At 31.8% G+C, this 17,630-nt stretch overlaps 1 protein-coding gene across 1 annotated transcript in view; it reads right to left on the bottom strand.

The window, feature by feature from the left end:
- Positions 1-17,145, bottom strand: part of LOC114333239 (excitatory amino acid transporter 2) — a 48,349-nt gene extending 31,204 nt beyond the window's left edge. The window contains exons 1-2 of the mRNA XM_028283098.2: positions 16,970-17,145; positions 4,989-5,325 (exon numbers count right to left, since the gene is read on the bottom strand). Of these exons, the coding sequence (XP_028138899.1) occupies positions 4,989-5,325; positions 16,970-17,123 (491 nt within the window). The 5' untranslated portion in view covers positions 17,124-17,145. The remainder of the gene's footprint in view (positions 1-4,988; positions 5,326-16,969) is intronic.
- Between the last annotated feature and the right edge of the window lie 485 nt (positions 17,146-17,630).

The following is a 17,630-nucleotide window of genomic DNA, read 5'->3' as shown; positions in this document are numbered from 1 at the left end:
ATTAATAGCCTTATAGATCTTGTAAGAACCTACAAAATTCTTTTTTAACGAACTTTCTAAGATAAAAAATAAAAAAGGTACGGTTAAAAAATCAATATATTTTTTTGAAAAAAAAAAGAGAAATCCAATTGGATGTAAGTTAGCGATGTTTTTAGTCATTGGACTTATTTATTCTTCTTTATTTATGTATTATTAATAGATTCTAGAAGTTTGACTGGCTTAGAATGATTAGTTTTTAAAAAACTGACGTTTAATAAAGCGAATATCGAATGTTTGTAATTTGGTAAAAAATGCCATTTTCTTCAGAATAGAAAGATTAGCATCAGAGATACGAAAAAATTTTTAAATATGAAATTGTAGGTAATTTAATTACCAAGAACTTGGTTTGATAAAATTTGTTCTACGACAAAAATTGAGTGAATCGTTAATGAGTATACCATCGAATAACATTGATTTTCAACGAAAACTTTTCGTTTATAAATTTTGCAAAAGTCTGTGTGTTATTGCTTTGCCGCTCCTGCAATACTTAGAGCAGATGTGTCGATGGATTCTTATGTAGTTTTGTCTTCTGAATCCAAATCTGAAAACGGCATTTCGATATCTCTAACCGTCTTCGAGATAATCGACCTCAAAATCTAAAATGTGACATCACAATCCGGTTATTTCCTACCAGGCACTAAACGTCAGCTGAAATCTTTGATTAGGAAGTAGGCTACTTTTTAATCTGAATTTGTTAAGCAAATCAAATGTTATTATTTACATTTGAGTTTGACACTTCGTGAATGTCAAATTAAATTTTAAATTATATAGCTATTAATAAAATATAAATGACATTTTATAGTGAATTTAATTATTATATAAAATAATATGTGTAATAAATGTATAAAAATACAATTTGAGTATATTTTGAAAGCAATAATACATATTATCACAGCCTCCTACATTTGCAAGCCATGAAGTAGAAATTTGGCAACGTCAAATGGTAGTCCTATTCGAATGTGGCCAGCTGATTGCAGTGCATTGTAAATGTATGGCAGCTATGTGTAAATTATATTTTTGTACTGAATATTAAGTGTTTTTATATGTCTAGGAAGTTATTTAAGTTATCTTATTGGACTAATATTATTGATATTGTACTAAAGGTTGAAATAAACTCAAAGTATGTAAGTAAAAACAAATAACCAATAACTTAAACATTGTTACGTTGTGTGTCGAATTTTATTCTCAGTATTTACAAAGAATCTTTAGTATTTATTAACGCAATGTTTAATTATTTTTTATATTAATCCTTGAGGCAATTAAATTACAGTTTTTGCGACAACTGTGGGTTTATTCTGCGGTTAATATCGTAATAGTCGAAGTCGAAATGCCACGAAAGCTTAAATGTTTTATTTTTTTCATTTATTAGATGCCGAGACATTATACCTCGATGCCAAAGTAATTACACCAGCATTCTGAAGTTGGAAGGGCCTGTAAGCACAAGATAGTTCAAAAGACATTGATATGGCAAGTCTTGAAAGTGATCAGTGATCAGTATTATGTAAACTTTAAAAAAAAATGTATTTGTGAACAAAGCGCAAAATATATTTATCTTGTTGCATCAAAAATCTTAAGCAATATAATTTTAAATAATTTTACTAAAAATGAAAATCATAGTGAACATGCAATAAAGCAGATAGGTAAACGTAAAAATAAAAAAATAAAAGGAACTGTTGAAACTGTACCCAAAAAAAGAAAATTATCAACATTAACAAAATAATACATAGTCACTTTTAATCAAGTCCAACTTAAGTGGCATTCAGACTGATTGTTATCTCTCGATATAATGTTTCAAATCAGTATCGTTAACTTTGTTAATATAGGTATTCTTATCAACAATAATCGTAAATGATCCTTGCATACAGATTCCCTAGAAAGAAACTAACCTCAGTAACTAGCCTTCCTTAAGTAAGAAACTTGCTTTGCAATAAGATCTGTTTCAAATTAAGTATTTTCTATGGAAAATATCTGTTTCAAAGGAAATAAATTTATCATCTGCAAAAATGGCATATTTATCATTGTTTAAGTATCATCTTCGATATGGGCATCATTTTTGGGGTTCTAGTACAGCTGACCAATTTGATACTACTTTTAAATTACAAAAAAGAGCAATTCGTTATCTATGTGATATCAAAAACGAATTATTGCAAGACCTACTTAAAAAATCACGGAATTTTGAGGCTTTCCTTTATATATATTTTAGAAACTGCTTGTTGGATACACGAGCACCTAAACATTTTTCCTGAAAGACCTGATCAAGGCTATTCTTTTTAATTTTACTAATTTAAGATTGTTTTGTTCGGTTGGTTTATATTTTTATAATATTTCACTTTTTTGTTAGCTGTGTCCACAAAAGTGTACAATTTTCAGTGACAATAGTGATTACAGCGTTAAATTAAGTTAGAATGTAGCCCTCCGTTTGTTACTGTAATAATAATAAAATTAATAACACATATATAAGTTGTGCTGTGCACTGAGCTAAAAAAGTATCTAATGAAAAGTGTTTTTTATACTTTAAAGAATATTGTAATTCATAATGGTTGATTTACGACTCCCTGTATGCATTTTTATGGCTTGTATACTGAGTACATACCCGCATTTTCTCTTAATCTGCTAGGTACTACACATTATTAATTATTAAAACACTAGATTCTAAAAATTAAAAATATTGACTATTCCTATACATTTCTAACATTTGTATGAAAAATAAATATTATTACTAACAAGTTTAACTTATTTATTTCATACTTTCCTTTTTAAATTTCAATTTAATTAAAATTTCTCTTATTTGTGCGATTTTAAAAAGAGATTCATGCATTTTATTGAAAATATTTCGTTATGAAACGGACCACCAATTCTCCTTCGTAGGACTACCTAAATCACGTGTTGCGACGTTGCCTTTTTTACTTCATGGCTTATAAATGTAGGAGGCTGTGATATTATACTATATTAATAATGAATCAGTAGAAACGATTATATTTAAATTTGGTAAATCATAACTCCACTCGACCAGCGCACGACCACACAACTCAAAACACAAGTATATACGCAAATACGGTTGCGTGCAGCGTGGCGCAAAGCCGTGGAATTTACGAGACTCGCTCGGTCTGTAGATCCAAGTAAGTTCATCAGTAAAAAGTATCTTTATCATGTATGTATTATTTATTTTACAATATTGGAAAATTGTTATTTAAAATGTGGTTTGTAATAAAAAAGTATGTTCTGATATATGAAATTACATCCTTCTAATGGAAAAAAAAATATTTGACGAGAATTTTCTCAATTTATGGATACCAACATCATTTTCATTTATAACTCTTGTATTTTTAATTTGACGAAGAAAAGTTATTCTTCATAAAAATCTCTTCTTGGTCTAAGATTTATGATGCAACCATCATGAATCAAATTTTATTAATTTTATACGAGGTATGTAAAAAAATATGAATTTCGAGTAAAGTATCTTTATAGTTCACAACATTTAAATTAGAATGATATACTTGCACATTAAAACAATTTTTAATTCTAAACAGCTTTTCGTAATAGCAATTTTCTATATTATGAATTTAAATACGTATATAAACAAAGTTTTCGTTATGATAATGCTCGCATTTCAGCTTGTTTAGATATAAAACTAACACTTTCGATAGCGAATAAATCAAAAACTATTAATTTTATCACAAAAATGTATAGAACATTTTTTACTTAGAATGAATGTTTTTATTAACTTTTGCGGTCAAAATATAATAAAAAACTTCCACCCCCGAGATGGGGTGGCAGCCACCCCCATGGTAAAAGTGCCTGTCAGCATCATATAGATTTTGATCCATGGACTGACTATCCACTACTTATTCTCAAATTTTCAAGCAAATTGATCCATTCTGTAAAAATTGCGAGGTGAAAAGCTTTGTTTCCTGGACTATAAGTGAAGCGGTTAACTCTAACAGTTTACTGAATATGAAGTTTCCACGCTTGAGAGGGATAATTATACACAAATGGAAATGCTCCTGACGTGAATTCGGAGCCAAACTCTTAAGAAAAATATTATTAATATTAATCGAGAATACTCACATATCAAAAAAACAATTTCAATTCAAATTTCAGTTTCAAATGAAAGTTTTCAAATTCAAATGAAAGATATTATAAATTATCGTTGATACCAACTGTAAGACTTAAGCATATTCCAAATAGAGTGGCGTAAAAAATTTAGGTGGCATGTGAAAACTGTGGTGCAAACATTACTGACGATTTTTATTAATAACTATTGTATCAACATCCTATGTAAGAACCATATATATATATATATATATATATATATATATATACACACCGTTCTTAGGCGACAACGCCCTTCGGTAGAGACCTATCGAGGAGTATCACCAAGCCGCAAGCCCTTATCCCTTACCGTACCGCTCCTCCATAGGCCGATCAGACGCCAGTATATGTAAGAACCATACCTATGTTAAAAACTCTAACTCTAAAATATCTATGTATACTACAAGAATTGCAGTTTTAAATATTTACGTTCCGTCTGAATTATTATATTGACAACATTAGAAAACTTATTTGTTTTTATTTAGCTAATGCCTCGACAACTAATGGCCATTGGCATGGTAGGTGCGGTGAATTTTTGCAGTTAGGTACCTAGTATCATCTGTAGTGTTTGTGTGTTGACTAAGTGTCTTGTTACTTTGCAAAGTCGACGTCATTGTCTTTGCAAAGAGACGCTAATTGTATCCGAACGTCTGCGGTCCCTCCGGTGAGTACCGATCCCTTAAGGACAGAAACCATCTTCATTCATTAATTTATAATAAACGAAAAATTCCTGACCCTGGTGAGATTCGAACTCACGACCATTCGGACCTTTCGATCCCAAGGTAGGCGCTCTTACCACTGAGCCACAGAGGGGGGGGGGGGAACTTATTAATTATTTGAGGTAAGTCAGTTATTACCTTCCTAAATCCAGTACACTATCCAACATAGAACTGTATGTTTTCTCAGATATTCCTTTAATTACTTGATTCTCTATCCCCGGATCACCAGGATGAATAGTTACGGCCAAAATAACACCCAGTAACGAATTAAAGGTCGATGTTAAAAAGAAATAGGTAAACGTTCGAAGAGCTATTTTTCCATTTAGTTTTGCATTGACACTTGAACATCCAGTTATTATGCTTGATATGATTAAAGGAAGTATAACCAGTTTCAGTACCCTCATGTATAATTCTCCTGGATAGGATATTAAGGTTATGGCCGTGTCAGAGAGTTCAGAGCTTCGTAGGGATAAACCTGAAACAATATCTTTTATCAAAATTGGAATAAATTACAGACGATGTGATAACAGTTTTTAAAAGGTTACAAGTTTAATAAGCGAAAATGATATTAAAATATTAACACAGGTTTTGACAAATACCAAACAACAAAAAACATTTAACAACCTGCTAGTGATCCATTTTCTCAATAATTAATCCTTAAAAACATTTTTCAGGAAAGCTATTTTAAAATCTAATGCAAACTTTTTTATTTTTGGCAGGTAGAAGTTTTATGTAACAAACTCGCATATCCTGATCTTCTTCTATTTCGATGAGTTGGAAGAGGAGTTTCGATTGGAAGAGATTTTGAATTGATTCTAGGTCAGAGCCAGGGGTGTAACATAGAGATCTAATCTCTTGGTTCAATCCAAACCAAGTGGTCCAAAGGTGGTTGCTTGACTATTTTTAATATTTTTTATTTTTCTACCTTTTAAACTTCATTCTATAGAGAGTACAAAATTGTATTCATTTTATTTTTAAAAAATTTATTTTGCCGATGACGGCCCTTTTTGTTAAAGCGTATCGATCATTTTTACGGAAAACATGGCTTCGCTCTTTAGCCAATATTTTTACTGAGGTTTGTCCTAAAACAATAAATCAAAAACCAAACTTTTTAGAAAAGTGTGCTCTAAAGAAACGGCCTATGGCATTATTTAATTTCAAACTACCCTTAAGGCCTTAAATGAACCTCAAAGTTTGAAAATGTAAACTGATAAAATACCATTTTCAGCATTTTATTTTCGAAGCCCAAATCGGGTTTCGTTGTCAAAATACAAAATACAGTAGTATTCGTTAATAAAATCATTTTTTGATAAAATTGTGGCTTATTTTCCATTAAAAATAGTTGATTATAAAAATACCACAAGGAAATAGCTTCAGAACAACATTGTGGTCTAACTATACCAGGTTTTACAAGTGGTCCAACTATCCCAAATGTCCCCTAGTCCGTCTCTCCCAGTTGTCAGGGATAGATGGACCAGCCCCTTTAAACAAACAACGTTACAGGCACGCTGTTTTAGATTAAGATCATACCTAGGTGTACAATGAAGTTATAGCATTGATCTCACATCAAACTCATTTAAACTAACTTAGCCACATAACAAAGAAGTCGAGTATAAAAAAAAATTTAACTCACGAAAACAAAAAAATGAAGTTCTCTTCTAAAATACGCGTGAAAATAATGAGAAAGACTAAGTAAGCTATGTTCCGTCTACTCAACAGCAACAACCACACATACCGACTGCAGTTCTGTTGTGGAAGGCCATCGAAATATTCGACCGGTCCGTCTATACCGGTGGGTCATCTATCCCATGGTCACCATAGCAAACGAAGTTTTGAAACCAGAAAAAGACTCAATAAAGAAAAAGGATTGGATGACCGATAAAATACTAGACCTTATTCAACAAAGAAGAAATTGGAAAAACAAAGACGAGATTCGGTATAGAGAGATATATCGACAAATAAGGTACGAGGTTAAGCGAGCAAAAGAGGACTGGATGGAACAAAGATGTCGTGAAATGGAAGAACTACAAAGAAAACATGACGAGTTTAATATACATAAAAAGCTTAAAGAAATTACCTACACTCAGAGAAAAAGAACTCCTCACTTTATGAGAAACTCCAAAGGTAAAATAATTCTCGACTTGGATGAAAAAAAGGAAGAATGGACTAACTATATAAAAGAGCTCTTCCTGGATACGAGGCCACTACTTAACACCACAAAGTATACGAATACTGGTCCTAGCATTTTAAAAGCGGAAGTAGAGAAAGCCATCAAACAGAGCAAAAAATGGGAAATCTCCAGGCCCTGACCAAGTACCATCAGACTGGCTCAAACTTCTGGATGACGACAATGTCTCACAACTAACAAACATTTATAACCATATATACGAGACTGGAATGATGCCACAGATATGGTTAGAGTCTACATTTATTCCACTCCCAAAAAAACCTAATACATCATCATGTAAAGACTTTAGACTAATTAGTCTCATGAGCCACTCTCTCAAGCTACTTCTTAAGATAATTCTTAATAGAATCAATCAGAAATTCTTAATAGAAATTCTTAATAGAAATCACTTATCAGTGAAGAAACAATGGGAAACAAACAATTCGGTTTCAGAGAAGGATTGGGAACAAGGGAAGCTTTGTTCTCAATGTTAACATTACTTCAACGATCATGGGAAGTACAGAAACCAATTTACGTCTGCTTTATAGATTTTGAGAAGGCGTTTGATAGAGTTCAACATGATAGGTTGTTTCAATATCTAGAAATGATTGGAATATATGATAAAGATCTGAGACTTTTACAACATCTATATTGGAATCAAGAAGCTTCTATTCTGGTAGACGGCAAAGAAACAGACAAAATTTGCATTCAAAGAGGTGTCAGACAGGGTTGTGTGTTATGCCCAACTTTGTTTAACGTATACTCAGAAATAATTTTTAATGAAGCCTTGGAAGGACAATGTGGAGTTCGAATCGGGGGTGAAACTATTAACAACATCAGATATGCAGACGACACCGCGATCATGGCTGAAAACATCGAAGATCTTCAATTCCTTATAGATCGAGTCACTAGAGAATGCTCCAATAACGGACTTAACATAAATGCAACAAAGACAAAGTTACTTGTGGTTAGTAAACAAGACGTCGGCCCTATGCAACTAATTGTCAGTGATGAATCAATAACAAAAGTTAACCATTTTAAATACCTAGGATGTTGGATAAACGAGACCCTAAATCCGGATGAAGAAATTAAAACTCGTATAGAAATTGCAAGAGAAGCATTTATGAAACTTAGATCTATTCTGAGCAACTCTCAGCTGAACTTACAACTAAGAATCCTGGATGTAGAATGGATAAGAATGGATGTGAAACCTGGATCATGAAGGTTAACATGATGAACAAATTAGAAGCCTTTGAGATGTGGTCATATCGTAGAATGCTCAGAATATCTTGGGTTCAACGCATTTCTAACAGAGAAGTCTTAAACAGAGTAGGTCAAGGCGAAGGTGACTTAATGAAGATGATAAAAAAGAGAAAACTTGAATATCTGGGGCATATAATGAGAGGTAGCAGATACAGGATGCTACAGTTAATACTCAATGGAAAGATCGACGGAAAAAGAGGAATTGGTTGAAAGAAATATTCATGGCTCCGAAACCTTCGTCAATGGACTGGCTTATGGGCAGATCAATTGTTACATGCCGTACAAGATCGAGAACGATATCGGCAAATTGTTATGGAAGCTACCCACGCCTAAAAATTTGGGCACGGTACTTAAAGAAGAAGATCTATCCCCGACGTACCCAATTGGGAAACTTATACGAATTTTCAAGAAATAAATTTCCCCTATATTAATTAGGGTCAAAGTTAGCCCCTTTTTTTGTTTTATCTAACACTGTGATCCTGTTACAATGTTAGTTACCATACTGCTCCGAAACGGCTTGACTGATTTTTATGAAATTTTACACGTATATTCTGTAGGACTGTGAATAGGTTGCAATCTATTTTTCATACTCATAATTGATAAGGGAGGTTGCCCCCTTATATATAGTGGCTAAAACACACCTGTGGGGGTAGCGCCGCCTTTACAGGCTCACTAGATCCATGTTTTCGAGGTGGATGAGTCCTCCATTCTTTTCTTTCTTAAACTGCATTACATATCCGGTTCCAGCTCCTTCTGTCTCTTGCTCTTTCTTTTGCATTTCTAATTCCTATGTCCTCTAGATCTCGCTTTACCTCTTCCAGTCATTTGGACCTCGGTCTTCCTCTTCGTCTCCTTCCGGCCGGAGACCGCTTTGTTACTATGTGTATTATCGCCTCTTCCCCTGCTCTCCATACATGCCCAAGCCATCTCAATCTTTGTCTCTTTATTCTCCTGACTATATCTTGTCCCTTCAATTCCTCATTTATTTCGTTATTGCTTCGACTCCTGTATTCGCCTTCTGCTGTTTTTATTGGTCCTAATATTGCCCGAATTATTTTTCTCTCAGTTCTTCTTAAATTTTCTTCGTCTATCTTGGTCATTGTCATCACTTCTGTCCCATACATTAATGTCGGTCTAATTAACGTTTCATAGAGCCTTAATTTAATTGTTTTTGTTAATATTTTGCTCTTTATCATTTTTTTTGTTGGCTTGGAATGCTTTATGTATTGCCAATGTTTTCTCTTTTATTTCGTTTTCTCTTGTTCCATCACTTGACAGCATGATTCCTAGATACTTATATTTACTTACTTCTTCAAATTTGTATCTTCCCACTTAGACCTCTCTATTAGTAGGCTTTTTTCCTAATCTTAGTATTTTTGTTTTGTTTTCGTTAATACTCAAACCCACTGTTTTTTCTACTTGGATGAGTTCCTCTACCATTTGCGTTAATATATCTCTTCTCTTTGCCATTATCACGTCATCGGCATATGCTACAATTTTACAGAAATAGAGGAGGTTCTTTTGTTCATTTTTCTGGTAATATATTTATTATATTGCCATGTTATATAGTGTTGTGGATAAACTATCACCTTGTCTCACTCCTTTGTTTGTTTCAAACTCCTCTGTTCCCCCTATTTGCGTTTTCACACTTGCTCTGGTATGGCTCATTGTCATTTTTATAAGTTTTCTTAATTTAAGCGGCACCTGTAGCGTTTTTAATATTTCCAATAGTTGGTTTTCCAATAGTTTGATGGAATCAAAGCTTATTTAAAATCTACGAAGAGTATTTCTAAGTTTATGTTAGATTCGTTCGCCATCTCCATTATTTGTTTTAGTATGTTTATCGCATTTATTTTGGATCGCCTCCTTACATTTTTTAATTTTTTTTTGACAAAATTGTCTATTTTAATTTTATAGGATATATCGTTAAAAAATACAAACTACCCTTAATGTTCACCCTTCTATCACCAACCCCTATTTTTTAATAGCCACCTATATATTTACATCTATAAAATTCTCCTGTCACAGTGTTAGTTGCCATACTCCTCCGACACGGCTTGACTGATTCTTATGAAATAATATATGTATATTCATACCCCTGTATGATAAAGAAGGTTCCCCCGTAACATTTTGTAATGTTAGGTTAGAATATTATACTATACATACATAATACTATATTATAATACGTGTAGTCTATTACAAGTACATACATACAAATTTAAAAAATATTGATCAAAATCCATCAAGAAGTTCCGGAAATATTAATCGCAGTATATGTTTGAAGGATCAATGTCATTTTTTGAGTGCACGGATTTTATAATTCCCCTCCTCCGGCCCCAAGCCGATTTCATTAGGACTTCAATTTTAAAGCTTTATTAACCGCCCTATTGAATTCAAAGCCATGAAATTCAAAATGGCGCTTGTTAGGTTGCTTAATTGTTATAACAAAGTAGCTGTGAATTAAATAAAAAAGTGTCTTATGAACGTAACGAAATTTTTCGTTAATGTTTGTTTAATTTAATAATATGTTTTGAATATCTCGTGAAGACGTTCTTACTGACATGATACTTTGTATAATGTTTTACTGGATTTTCTTTGAAGATCTATTACTCAGATTTTACTGAATGGTTTGTAATAACATCGATAATATCATATTATGAAAGTGTCATAGTCTAAGAGCTAGTGAACCCTTCGACTAACGGTCGTCCTGTAAGGCTAGAAATTTTTCTAGTGATAATTCATAGCACACCAAGGCTAAAAACCATGACCTGGCAGGCCTCAGCGGTGCACGTGTATCTACCAGGTGAATCGAAAAGTGCAAATTTAGGGGGTAAAATAAACTTTCTCCTGTAAGGTTTAAATTTAAGTATGTGTTTGAGTAAGTCATTTAGAAGAAATGTGTACAATGACAGGCGATTCTGAAGAGCATAAGACCTTGCCAGGCGAGGGGAAAGATTTGGGGTGTTTTCTAAAATTATTCTTTTTGCATCGAACAAATTTTTTTTAGGTTTTTTGATACATTCCAAACAGAAAACGTCTTTAGTGATTTTTCTCTTAAGTCAATAGTTTTTGTTATATAAGCGATTGAAAATTTTGAAAATTGCGAAATCGGCCATTTTAACCCTAAATCGGACATTTATCTAAAAATTTCAATGTTGCCAAGGTACGTAGATATTCTTTAAACATTGATTGATGAAATCCCGAAGAGTTATTTGCAATAAAATATCGAAAAACCCTTTGTTTTTTTAATTGCTAATCAAGCGGGCGCGTCACTGTAGTATAAGTGAGGACGTTTGAGTTTGCATAAATTCATTATCTCGAGAATGGGCAAATTTCAAGAAAAATCCTCAGATAGGTCGATTTTTATTTTTGAATTAGGACTTTTTGGCATATATATAATACTAGTGACGTCATCCATCTGGGCGTGATGACGTAATCGATGATTTTTTTAAATAAGAGTAGGGGTTGCATGATAGCTCATTTGAAAGGTTATTTAATTCTCTATTCAGTAATATAAACGTTAACATAATTATTTATACAGGGTGTACATAAAAAAATTTTCTTCTATTTGTTAAATTTAATCAAAGTTAATTTAATAAAAAAAAATTTTTTTGTACAACCTGTATAAATAATTATGTTAATGTTTATATTGGTGAATAGAGCATTAAATAACCTTTCAAATGAGCTATCACACAACCCCTACTCTCATTAAAAAAAATCATCGATTACGTCATCACGCTCAGATGGATGACGTCACTAGTATTACATATATGCCAAAAAGTCCTAATTTAAAAATAAAAATCGACCTGTCTGAGGATTTCTCTCGAAATTTGCCCATTCTCGAGATAATGAATTTATGCCAACTCAAACGTCCTCACTTATACCACAGTGTCGCGCCCGCTTGATTAGTAATTAAAAAACAAACGCGTTTCCGATATTGTATTAAAAAAAACTCTTTGGGATTTCATCAATCAATGTTTAAAGAATATCTACCTACCTTGGCAACTTTGAAATTTTTAGATAAATGTCCGATTTAGGGTTAAAAATGGCCGATTTCGCAATTTTCAAAATTTTCAATCGCTTATATAACAAAAACTATTAACTTAAGAGAAAAATAACTAAAGACCTTTTCTGTTTGGAATTATTCAAAAAACCTAAAAAAAATTTGTTCCATGCAAAAAGAATAATTTTAGGAAAAACCCCTAATCTTTCCCCTCGCCTGGCATGGTCTTATGCTCTTCAGAATCGCCTGTCATTGTACACATTTCTTCTAAATGACTTACTCAAACACATACTTAAATTTAAACCTTACAAGAGAAAGTTTATTTTACCACTAAACTATGCACTTTTCGATTCACCTGGTAGATACACGTGCAGGTCTGATGCCTGCTAGGTCATGGATTTTAGCCTTGGTGTGCTATGAATTATCACTAGAAAAATTTCTAGCCTTACAGGAAGACCGTTAGTCGGAGGGTTCACTAGCTCTTAGACTAGCAGATTAAGACTCGTTTTTGTACTATTCGAAGAGCATCCACTTGTTGATGTTCAATAATCCTTTCAACGTTCTCTTCGGTATGCATTGTCCTTAGGCTTCAGTTCTCTTGTGAAATGAACTTTGTTAAGTGTGGATAGGTGTTCAGTGAGGATATACCTACTGTAGAGTGCCTTTTTAAATCTGCAATTCTTGCCCACGCCGAATTGATGTTCCCGCATTTTCACCAACTTTTTTTCAACTGCTCTCTTCACAGTTGACGAAGATAAATAAACAATCCGACCATAATATATTGTACGAAATTTTAAAACTGTGGTTTAACAAATATTGATCAACAATGAAAACATATAGACCAGGTCGCATCTGTAAAAACATTAGTACATTTGGATGTTGAGAGGTGATTCATATTCTGTTGCAGAAATTGCTTAAAAATTACTCATATAATAATATTTGCGTTATCTTCCCACTCAAAAAGGCCCAGAACATTGTTTAAATGATCAAAATGTCAAAAAATTAAGGAAAAATTCGATTTTTTTCTTCTTTTTTTGATTATAGCTTTAAAAGTATTGATTTCCGAGATTACACTGACATAAAAGTTGCGTAATTAAATGTCCTACAATATAGGATTAGTTAAAAATTTTAAAAATTGTCACCCTTGTTGCAAAATAGCAATAATTGCTAAAAAACCAAAAAAAAAACAAGTATTCGCATTTTACGTTTTTCAATCATTTACGCTACAGTTAGGACCTTCATATTTCACCCAGAAAAACTTTATGACATGATAAAACAATACTGTAAATTTCATTAAGATAGGTTTAATAGATTTTGAAATTTGCCCATTCTCGAGTCACTATACATAAAGAAAACGAAATTCATGGTTATATCAAAGAAAAATATTGGAAACATCAATCTACACGTAAATAATAAGACGATAGAACGAGTTCAGAATTTAGGGACGAACATTAGTGAAACAAACGATTATACCAAAGAAATCCGAATTAGAATAGAAAAGGCTAGAAGTGCATTCACTAATATGAAACAAATACAGTGAGCACGTAAAGGTTGGAATAAATTCATTTTCTAGAGAATGGACGATTTTAGAGAAAAATCCCAAAAGAGGTCAATTTTATTTTTAAATTACGACTTTTTGACACATATATCGTACTAGTGACGTCACCCATCTGGGCGTGATGACGTCATCGATGATTTTCTTAAATAAGAATAGGGGTCGTGTGATAGCTCATTTGAAAGGTAATTCAATTCTCTATTTAGTAGTATAAACATTAACATAATTATTTATACAGGGTGTCCAAAAAAAATTTTTTTTGATTAAATTTATTGACATAAAAAGAAGACTGTATGTAATGTATTTAATTCAAAATACATTTTACTGCTCTCAGAAAACAGAAAAAAAAAGTTTATTTGAAAAATAATCATGGCTTTTCGCTTAAATTAAATGTTCAAACTGTCACGAGGCTGGTGGGTGGCTGCTTTAATATTGAATTTAAGCAAAAAACAATATTTATTTGCCAAATAAACATTTTTCCTGTTTTCTGATAGCAGTAAAATGTATTTTGAATTAAATAAATTACACACATTCTTTTTTTTTATATCAATAAATTAAATTAAAAAAGAAAAATTTGGACACCCTGTATAAATAACTATGTTAATGTTTATATTACTGAATATAGAATTGAATTACCTTTCAAATGAGCTATCACGCGACACCTATTTTCATTTAAAAAAATCATCGATGACGTCATCACGCCCATACGGGTGACGTCACTAGTATAATATATATGTCAAAAAGTCGTAATTTAAAAATAAAAATTGACCTGTTTCAGGATTTTTTTCCAAAATTGTCCATTCTCGAGAAAATGATTTTATTCCAACCTTTACGTGCTCACTGTATTGTGTAGTAGAGACCTCAGCCTATATCTTAGAAAGCGAGTACTAAAATGTTATGTATTTTCTGTTCTTTTGTATGGGTGGAGACATGGACTCTCAATAAACAATGCCTCAATAGATTGGAAGCATTTGAGATGTGGACGTATAGAAGAATGCTGAGAATCTCCTGGACAGACAGAATAACCAATGAGGAAGTACTAAGGATAATACAGAACAGCAGGGAGATACTGGATTCCATCAATATAAGAAAACTTCAATACTTGGGTCATATAACACGTGGTGACAGATATGAACTCCTAAAATTAATTATGTAGGGAAAGATTCAAGGAAGGCGCAGCATAGGTAGGAGAAAAATGTCCTGGCTGAGAAATCTCAGAGAATGGTTTGGATGCAACTCAACTGAACTCTTTCGGGCTGTAGTGTCGAAAGTGAGAATAGCAATGATGATTGTCAACCTTCGTCGCGGAGATGTCACGTAAAGAAGAAGAATAGATTTTTGCAAAATAAATTTTGCAATCCAGCTTTCGCAAAAAAAATTCACTTTTTTAAAATGTTGCAGCACTGAAAATAAAGCAGAGAGCAAGTTGAATTTTTTTGCATATAATAATAATAATAATAATAATAATAATAATATACGTTTATTCAAATCATAGTTAGTACAATAATTTACAATTTCGGTTTACTTACACTAAAATAAACGTAAAAAAAGTCTTAAATGCATAAACATGCTTGTTGACTTAATCTGTCTAATATTGACAAGTTTATGTTTATTGTTTTTTTTACAAATCATTATTTTATTTTACAGTTTCTAATCTAATTTCTATGTTTTTTTTATCTAGTATAATTTAAGTTTATATAAAAGAATACTGTACCTTGAATTTGCAAAATTAAACTCGGTTAACTACCACGGCGGCGTCAGGAATTTTTTTAAATAAACATTAATTTTTGGTGATTGCTGCATTTTGCGGTTCGCTCTGATTGGGCATTCCAATGACCTTTGATAATGATTGATCACTTTTAATTTTTAGTACATTTCGAAATAAATTTGTTTATTGCAAAATAAAAACACATACTCTGTCCTTTGAAATAACACTTTTTTAGCAAAAACTTTCTTTGTTCATATATTTTAACTTAGAAAATAAAAGTGTATTATTTTTAAACATATGCAAGTGTTTAAACAATTTTTCACAAACAATAATCAAATTGGTTTGATTGTTAGGAATTAAAATATGAACATACAACAAAATATAGAGTAAGAAAATAATATGTTAGATAAAGATTGGAACACATTTTAGTGGAAATCAACTTGTGTGAATCGAACACCGCTGTCCTGCGCGTAGCACCAAAAATTAATGTTTATTTAAAAAAATCCTGACGCCGTGGTACTTAACCGATTTTAATTTTGGAAATTGCAAATGAAAGGTACATTATTCTTTTATTTGTAAAAAAATTAACTTGCTATCTACTTTATTTTCAGTCCTGCAACATTTTGAAAAAATGAATTTTTTTTGCGAAAACTGGATTGCAAAATTTATTTTGCAAAATCTATTGAACCGATCTTAACTAAATTTACAGTATTGTTTTATCATAATATCATAAAGTTTTTCTGGGCGAATATGAAGGTCCTAACTGTAGCAGAAATGGTTGAAAAACGTAAAATGCGAATACTTGTTTTTTTTATGTTTTTTTCTCAATTATTGCTATTTTGCAACAATTGTAAAAAAATTTAACCAATGTTATATTGTAGGAAATTTAATTACGCAACTTTTATTTTGTGTAACTTTTCTCGGAAGTGAATACTTTTAAAGTTATAATCAAAAAACGAAGAAAAAAATCGAATATTTCCTTCATTTTTTGACATTTTGATTTATTTAAACAATGTTCCGGACCTTTTTGAGTGGGAGGATAACGGAATTATTATTATATGGCTAATTCCAAGCCATTTCTGCAAAAAAAAATAGAGTCACCTCTCAACGTCCATCTTAAAACAGATCCGCACTGGACTAATATTATTGTTCTCTTGTTTAACACTCATAGCTTAATAATTATAAATACTGTTCCAACAAACGGTTTGGAACGTATTTTATTTGAAAAACTAATTTTTAGACAGCATAATTCACTTTAACCTACACTAAACCCTCTTTATTGTTTGGTCAATCACTCTGTTAATCTTTAATGAATGTTATTTTATTACATTAGTGTTTTTTGTACCGGAGACGGGATCGGTTCATTTAAACAATTTATAAAGTCTATACAAAAAATCAAATTTAAATCTTCAAAAAGACTTACCTATTACGCCTCCCAATAAAACTCCCAATAACGTCAAGGTAACCAATAAATGTTTTATTAATTTTTGTTTTATCACAGCTATGTCGAGATATTTTTTGTACACACATTGTTCGTTGGCCTTTTCAACGTTCTTTGTTTGATTTTCTGTCATCATATTGACGCTGAAGTGCTAACTAAAGAAGGTACTTCCCTTGTCCCAGTTTAAATTGAATAATAAGAGGATAATGTATAGAGGAATTATTTTATTAGAGTAATATAAATATAATAAGGTCGATATTGGGGAATCAGTACAGTCAAGAATAATACAAGTGCAGTATTATTTTTAGCACTTCTTGTTATTCATTATATTATTGCATTTATAATTTATAATAAAAATGCCAAAGTAAATTTATATTTTAACGCAACATGTTACCTCCATTTAATATTAAAATGTTGTCTTTACAAAATGTACGGGTGTTTCTTTGTGCCACAGTTAGAATTCCATATAAATTAATATCGCAGAAAAATTTACGTGTCACAAAGAAACCCCCACCCATGGGGCGACTGTGTGACAACTTTTTTTGACATTTTCTTGATTTCTATAATATATAGCGCATTATAGTTTTCACTGAAGATAAAGGAAATATTGAGCTTTCAGGTGGTATTTTTAAAATTATACTAA

This window comes from Diabrotica virgifera, chromosome 7, assembly GCF_917563875.1.
Source record: "Diabrotica virgifera virgifera chromosome 7, PGI_DIABVI_V3a".
In the NCBI taxonomy this organism is placed as follows: domain Eukaryota; kingdom Metazoa; phylum Arthropoda; class Insecta; order Coleoptera; family Chrysomelidae; genus Diabrotica; species Diabrotica virgifera.
Note: the sequence above shows the minus strand (reverse complement) of the source record. Positions and strands in the feature narration are given on the sequence as shown.